The following is an 8248-nucleotide window of genomic DNA, read 5'->3' as shown; positions in this document are numbered from 1 at the left end:
ACAGAGAGAGAGAGAGAGAGAGAGACAGAGACAGAGACAGAGACAGAGACAGAGACAGAGAGACAGAGAGACAGAGAGAGAACACTAACCAAACTTCCAAGTGACCAAGTCTATCCTATAGGCATGCATTAGCTAATTTGTGTGTTTCATGCTTGAGATCTATTTGCAATGTGGAAATTTCAAATCATTAATAACTCTCATTACCATTCCATTTTTTCAAGTCTAGAATTAAAAAAAACACAAAGATGAAATCACAGCTGTGCAGTGGAGATATCTGTCAGCTTTTATTAGCTCTATTAATTACATCTTCAAAGTCTCAAAGGATGATTATTTATAAACCCACACCTACACACCATCCCTTAGTGAGCAAAGTCCAGCCAGGGATGACATCACTTTCTTCTTATTCTTTTTGCACTTAAGCAGCCATTGCCCTGGGTCCACTTGGCCAATGCTGCCAGCAGCATCTGGGGTGAGTTGGAGCTGGCATGAGACTCTGTAGGAATCACAACTCTTGACTTTCATATCTGCTTTCAGAATCTTCTATCATTCAGAATCTTCTATCAGCTCTTGGCAGTATTACTTTGACTTTCATCTACTGTTTTTTTTATTCTGCAGAGAACTAAATTCATTTTCCTCCAAAATCATCAAATACTATTTATTAAATGCAGCAGATTTAACATGTTTTATTTACAGCCATCCAGGAACAGAAGGACATGTATGCTACTTCCTTAACTTACCTTTTTGTTATGCAATAGCTGTCTTGGGACTGGAAGCTTGCAGAGGGTCACAGTGATACAAAGAATTATATCCTCATCCTCTCTTTTCTGTGATGAAAGGTGCAGGGACTTGTCTAGACTTAGCAGTAGACAACAGAGCAGAAATGGGGCTTCTAAGAGAACCAGGGCAGGAACTTACCCCATGTCTCCACTAAGGTCAAATGTACATCTGATGGCCAGTTGTTTTTATTCCTGTTAGGCACACGTTCTGAAATCTGAGTTTTCCCTTTGTAAATGAAGAAAATAAGGTAAGTAGGCAACTCAGGCTCCTGGGAGATGTGCTGTAGGAAGGCTGAAGAGCACACCTGTGTGCTGCTGGCTCCAGTAGCTTGTGGTGACTATACTGGTGAGTGCAGGGGCTACCTGTTAATAACCTCCAGTGTGGTGAAGCAGCATCTGGCTGTCCACAGGAGTTGCAAACTGGATAGTGAGGGACAGGGTTGAACAGGCTGCAATCACCATGTGTGATCCAGAGACCGTGTTCCTATTGCCCTGGGTGTCTTACTGTGGAACTCCAATTTAACAGTGGGAACACTAAATCTTTCTGGCAGCCAGGTATCAGGGTAAGTTCAGGAAACTCTCACCATGGTGCAAAGGTCTCTGCAGTTGGCAGCTTTTCTGAATTCCCCTTGCCCTGTAACCAGAGCTAAATGTTTCTCGGGGAGAGGAGATATTTTCTCTGTGTTGGTGAGAATGACCAGAACTTAACATTTACCATTTTAGATATCAACAGATTGACAGGAGTAGCTGGTGGGGACGGCTGTGTAATTAAGAGCATTTGTTGCTTTTGCAGCAGACCCAGGTTCAGCTTTCAGCACCCACATGTCAGCACACGGCCACCTGTAACTGCTGTTCTTGAGGGTCTGGCATCTTCTTCCCTTCATTGGGCACCAAGACCCATGTAGTGCACATGCATACAAGCAGGAAACACACACACACACACACACACACACACACACACACACACACACACACACACACTAAATATATCGAAGGAATTTTAGGTTGAAAAAAATTCGGTCTGTTTCCAGAATCATGGCTTAAGTTTTGTTTGACTTCAGAAAGGCTAGGTGAACCTTGTACCTGTTGCTTTTGTTTCTGCAGCCCTTTAAACATTTCACTTCCTCATTTGTACATATTGTCTTCTATAGGCTGGCAGAAGCCTCTTTAAGCACCATCAAGTTTAAAGTCTCCTTGGCAGGTTTTAGAATCTTACCTAGAGTCCAGCTCTCAGCGATGGAGCACAGGGAGCCTGGAGCTCGTGCCAGAAGCATCTCAGTGGTACCCAGACTTCTCTCTGACTCTTGGATTCCAAGAGATAGAGATCGTGATGACCAACAAAGCAGATGATGGTGTCTGGCATCCACAGTCACCTCTGATCCTACAGATTTGGAGCGCACAGTGGGAACATGAGGAGTTAAATTAGGAGAGGCTGAGACCCTACATGGGTGAACTTTTATACTAACTATGCTAATCAGGGCTAAATACATATACTTATATACACATATTTATATGTATATGTTTTTTATACATATACAGATGCATATGTGCTTATAAATTCTTTGCTCATAGAAATGTTTATCCAACACACATTTATGTTCTTCTGCCCTGCCCACACATTTGTTTTTCTACATTTAAACAAAATAAGCATACTTCTTAAGACACAGAAAATTTCAAATACTAATTCTGAATTTGGCGTATACATTCCTTATCTGCAGATATTTTTCCTTATATTTTTTTGAAAACTAAATCCTTAAACAATATTTAAACTAGAGAACAAAATCTTGTATCTCATAATACAATCATATTACATATCTCTGAGATGGCTATCCAGGATAGCGAGTTCTTAACTCTCTAACAGTGTGTGTGCTCATCCACTTTTATCTTGGGATATTGAAAAATAGAACTTTTCTTGTTTTGCTTTAATTAACCTTTGCAAAATTGGAAGGCAAAGATATCATCATTGTCTCAGCCTCATCACCTCCTTCTCCTTCTCCTTCTCCTTCTCCTTCTCCTTCTCCTTCTCCTTCTCCTTCTCCTTCTCCTTCTCCTTCTCCTTCTTCTTCTCTTCTTCTCCTTCTCCTTCTCCTTCTCCTTCTCCTTCTCCTTCTCCTTCTCCTTCTCCTTCTCCTTCTCCTTCTCCTTCTCCTTCTCCTTCTTCTTCTTCTTCTTCTTCTTCTTCTTCTTCTCCTTCTCCTTCTTCTTCTTCTTCTTCTTCTTCTTCTTCTTCTTCTTCTTCTTCTTCTTCATCCGTGTCATCGTTGTCATTGTCATCATCGAGGTTTATCGGCATCTTCATCATTGGTGGTGGCAGTACCATCATCTCAGCAGCATTATTTAGACAGACAGTGTTATTTCAGATGGAGGACTGCTAGATTGAGTGATATCTGGACTGGTGGCAGTATTTGATCACTTAGTGGGTTCCTTGCCCCAAGCCTCTTAGGGTTCTTAGCGTTGGTCCTTCTTGTGTGAAGGGGAGGCTCTCTCCAGCCAGCACAGAAACTCTGAGAGTCCAGATCCTGGGGACTAAGGAGGACCACCTGGTTGAAATGTCTCCTTTAACTTATTACCTTAAAATATTTTTATATGAAATATACCTCAGTCTTAAAGATTTCAATTGCATCCTTAAACCATAAAGGCCAAGGCTTATTTCATATTTTAAGGTCAATTTTTTTCAACATAATTTTGACTTTACATTTTGTCACTGAATCCCCAGTGGGGTTAGCATGAGACAGCTTTCTCAAGCCTGTAGTACTTGAGAGAAGACATTATTTCTCGTTGGGAGAGTTCATGACTTTGAAATATTGGAAATTTACCTTCAATAACTAATGCTTCTGACCAAGATGTGAATTAATTTGCAATCCTAGATCTCCAGGCCCAGGGAACTTATCACAGGAAGGTTAAGGCACAAATCACTGAGCACATATTTCTAGGACACTAATCCCAAAACCTTACTGGTTGCCTAGGAGACACCCATGGACCCCACCACCTGGATGAACAACTACACTGGACCATCAGATTTCACCTTGCTGGGATTCTTCAGTCAATCCAAACACCCTACCCTGCTTGCTGGGGTCATATTTGTGGTTTTCCTGATGGCCTTGTCTGGGAACGCCCTCCTGATCCTGCTGATCCTCTTTGACACCCACCTCCACACACCCATGTACTTTTTTATCAGCCAACTGTCCCTCATGGACATGATGTACATTTCTGTCACTGTGCCCAAGATGCTCATGGACCAGGTGCTAGGGAACCACAGGATCTCAGGTGCTGCCTGTGGGATGCAGATGTTTCTCTACCTGACACTAGCAGGTTCTGAATTTTTCCTTCTGGCTTCCATGTCCTATGACCGCTATGTGGCCATCTGCCATCCACTCCGGTATCCTGTCCTCATGAACTACAGGGTGTGTCTCCTTCTGTTGTCTGTCTGTTGGCTCCTGGGATCCTTAGATGGCTTCATGTTCACCCCTTTCGCCATGACATTCCCATTCTGTGGATCTCGGGAGATCCATCACTTCTTCTGTGAGGTTCCTGCTGTGACAAAGCTCTCCTGCTCAGATACCTGGCTCTATGAGACCTTCATGTATGTGTGCTGTGTGCTCATGCTTCTCATCCCTGTGACAGTCATTTCAGGATCCTACTCATCCATCCTCCTCACTGTTCTCAGGATGAACTCAGCAGAGGGCAGGAAGAAGGCCCTTGCCACCTGCTCCTCCCACATGACTGTGGTCATCTTCTTCTATGGCGCTGCTATCTACACCTACATGCTCCCTGCCTCCCTCCACACCTCTGAGAAGGACATGGTGGTGTCTGTGTTTTACACCATACTCACACCTCTGTTGAACCCACTAATCTATAGCCTTAGGAATAAGAATGTCACAGAGGCTATGAAGAAATTCTTAGGTGTGAAACCCCTCCTTCGAGAAACTTTAAAGTAAGTAATTTCTAAAGAATAGTTTCCTGTCTTTGTATCTACATGTTGTTGTTCCATGCTGAGGTTAGTTGCAGGCTGCACATGTGACACGCCCTATAGCATGATGCTTTCTATCTGTCATTAAGGAACTCTATCTTGTAGCAATGTGCATTTTCTGTGCCTAGTTTATCAGGGCATTCTATGAGAAACGGGCCCTGACTCAGTAAAATGGGCTTATTGTGTGCACTGACAGCATTGTAGGGGTCTCATTCCCTTCTCTCTTGTGTGTAATGTATAAGCTGGTATTCCTGGAGTATGTCCCTTTTGTTCATAACAAGCAGTAATGGAACATTCAATATCATTTGCCACTATTCTCTGAAGATGTTGGCATAAATATTGTCTTGGAGATTGTTCCATGGTTTTTGTTATGTGCTTCCTTGCTGTATGTATCATAACAGTATCAGCTTCTTGTGAGGGATTGGAATGTATTCCTCTTCCTTCCTGTTCTGGAACAGTTGGAGAATTGTTATAACTATTGTAACACTGGAATTCAGCCATTAAACCATTTTTTCCTTGTGTTTGAAACAAAGATTTTTATCTTGAAGTATATGTGTGTTCTTGTGCGTATGTTTGTGTTTATATATGTGTGAGTACCTGTGCATATCTATTTGTGTTTTTCTGTTTTGTGTCTCTGTGTGTGTGTTTTTGTGTTTTTATGTGCATGTGTATTGTTGTGTATGTATGCGTTTCTGTGTGTGTATTTGCATGTCAGTTTGTGTTGTGCCTCTGTGTGCATATATGTGTGTATGAGTGTTTGCTATGTGTCTGTGTATGTGTTTTTGTGTGTGTTTGTGTGTGTTTGTGTGTGTGTGATGTGTGTCTGTGCCTGAGTGAATGTGAATGCATGTGAGTGTGTATGTGTGTATGTGTGTATGTGGAATGTGAGTATATGTATGTCTATGTGTGAGAGTGTGTGTGTGCGCGCATGAGTGTGTGAGTACAGTGGCAATCGGGCCAAATCAGTTTACAACATCCTCTGGAGCTTGATTTATGGATGGTTATGTGCTCCCCAATATGAGTTCTGGGAACTGAAGTATGTCATCATTGTTGAAATGGATTTTATTCGGGCATCATATTAGACCTTATCTTTTACTGCTCCTTGGCTCTGTGTGTCCTAATGGGATAATATAATCCATATGCAGCCATGGTAAGCATGGTAAGCCAGAATGTGCCTTTGCACTAGTTCCTGTTTCCTAATTGCCCGTACATTCCTCCTTTTCTCTCTTTTCACTGTCTGCTTTCCTGCTGGGGTAAAGTTTCTCTAGTAACATTACTGGGAGACTTTTTGTTTTTAGCTTGCGTTCAAAATTTTACTTTGTGGTTAGTATGAGACTAAGAAATAATCCTATATTAAAATAATTATTCTAAAGAGACTAATTTTAGTCACAATCAGAAAAGGTAAGGTGTAACGTTAAGTCTTACCCTACATTTTTAACTTTGGCATTCTAATTTCCACCTTTTTATGTTTGTTATCTCTTGATATCTTTTTTAGTTGTAACCCTTAAAGATGGAGAGGAGTGTTGGATTATGTCTCCAGCCCCCCTTTCTCATTCATTGGTTTCAAGGTGAGAAATGAGAACTCAGCTCCTTAGTGACAAGTAGGACTTAGTAAATTCCTGGATGAGTGTAATTCCTGAGATGGAGTCCAGAACGACTAGAAACAGGACCCTAACATGGTTAAATGAGTCACCAAAGCCTCCTGTCAAAGGGGGTACAAAAAAGTGGTGGCCTCCCTGGATATATAATATTTAGCAATAGATGCATTTCAAATCATCAATTTTTGTGGGCTGCCCTGGTGATGTTTGCATTCTGATGCTAATTATCTTCCTCAAGAGGGCCTCCCACCGCCAAATGATGAGTTGATCATGTATTCAGGTGTTCCCAAGTGAACCTTCTCCCCATTCTAACCAGTCAATAATGGCTAGACCCTGTGATTGGGCAGTGGAAGGGAATGGTGGAATGTCTCCTTTTGGAGAGTGAGGGCAGGAGAGGTAGGGGGAGAAGACAGAAGATGAGGAGAAGGAGCAGGAGGAAGAAACCATGATGGAGCAGAACCATGTGGCCAGGAGAAACTGCAAGTAGCAGTGGGCCTCATAGCTGGGGAATGAGTTGATATAGCAATAGATCTGCCCAATCTAGGCACATAGCTTGCAATTATAATAACCAGATTGTGTGTTTTTATATGGTCTTATTGGGGTTGGAAATAGCTACAAGGAACATTTTCAAAGCCAAGTATAATTTCAAGAATGCTTTCAGACTGCAGTCCATGGCTGGAATCAGATGTTGGAAACTAGGATCCAACTGAGCCGTTGCAAAAGCAAAAACTGTGGTAGACACCTGACCCCAGTGTGGTGTGACTGAAGGAAAGAGTTCAAGTGCATATACAGGGCTCCATACAGGCTTTAAAGAGAGAGGCACAGATCTCAGAGGGTGGAAGGAAGGGCAGTGGAGTGCAGGAGGTAAGAGGGGAATCTTGAGATGCCTTCAAGACCCATTATGGATGTGTCGGTCCCATCTACTCTAGGAATGTGGTTGAAAGTCCCAATTATTGTGAGGTAGGCCCACATAATCAGTGAGGAAGTATGTGATGAACCTGGAATATCACCATCATAAATAAGAATCTTGTCCAACCCTTGTAAGCTATCGTTTGTCTAGGTCCTTGTCCACTGGGCAGCATTCCCTCCCTCCCAGAATTCTCTCCCCCTCCCCTCTCTCTTTCTGTGTATGTGTTCATATAGGCTTCCAGTAGCTTCGTAACATGTTGTTTTACATAAGCATGGACCGGAAGCTTGGGGTTCAGCTGCTGTGTGGTAGTCACTGCCCCTTATAGTTCATGGTAGGCTAAACCACATGAGGCCTCCTCTGTCATGTGCCACCTTTTCCTTCCACAACCCCACCATCCTGTGTTCTGCTGTCAGTCACAAACCATATTCTTCAGAGCGGACTTCAGTTTAAATGTTTGATTCCTTTTCAACAGAGATCTGAAAATTACAGAACAATCTCCAAGGACAAATGCCTGCGAGAAAAATGTTCATATTCATATGACAAACAGCAGAGCAAATGGCACCCTTTAAAAAGTCACACCTGACCTGGCTTTAAGATGCAGATATGTATGAGGTATACACTGTGTGGACCAAATGGAAATAAAACAGAGTGTGGTGGGAGGTAATAAAGAAAACTCCACACTCTTGATCTTACAGCCAAATTGCCCCCAAATTCTTCTGAACGCCAAAGGTCTCTGATATCTTTCCAACATCACGGCACTGTTCCATGCCATCCTCTAGTCACACAATGTCCTCTGTCAATCAAGTCACCCCCTAAGCTCAGCCCTCTCAAGCACCAAATGGAACACTGTGTTGACTCCTTCCACACTTAGTTTGAGTGCAGCCCTTGGTGGGGCATTGGCAGGTGATGGGGAAAGCGACGGCTTCTGGGCTGGGCCAGCTGCATCAAATGCAGTTGACTTAGGCTGTGTGAGTCTCTAAGCTCTGTCCAGCAC

General features: G+C 42.7%; 1 protein-coding gene across 1 annotated transcript; it reads left to right on the top strand.

The window, feature by feature from the left end:
* The first annotated feature begins 3751 nt into the window (after positions 1–3751).
* LOC116909496 (olfactory receptor 2T29-like) lies at positions 3752–4714 on the top strand. The gene has a single exon (XM_032913101.1). It carries the CDS (start codon positions 3752–3754, stop codon positions 4712–4714), a length of 963 nt encoding a protein of 320 aa, XP_032768992.1.
* The last annotated feature ends 3534 nt before the right edge of the window (positions 4715–8248 follow it).

This window comes from Rattus rattus, chromosome 9 (assembly GCF_011064425.1).
Source record: "Rattus rattus isolate New Zealand chromosome 9, Rrattus_CSIRO_v1, whole genome shotgun sequence".
Classification (NCBI taxonomy): Eukaryota; Metazoa; Chordata; class Mammalia; order Rodentia; family Muridae; genus Rattus; species Rattus rattus.
Note: the sequence above shows the minus strand (reverse complement) of the source record. Positions and strands in the feature narration are given on the sequence as shown.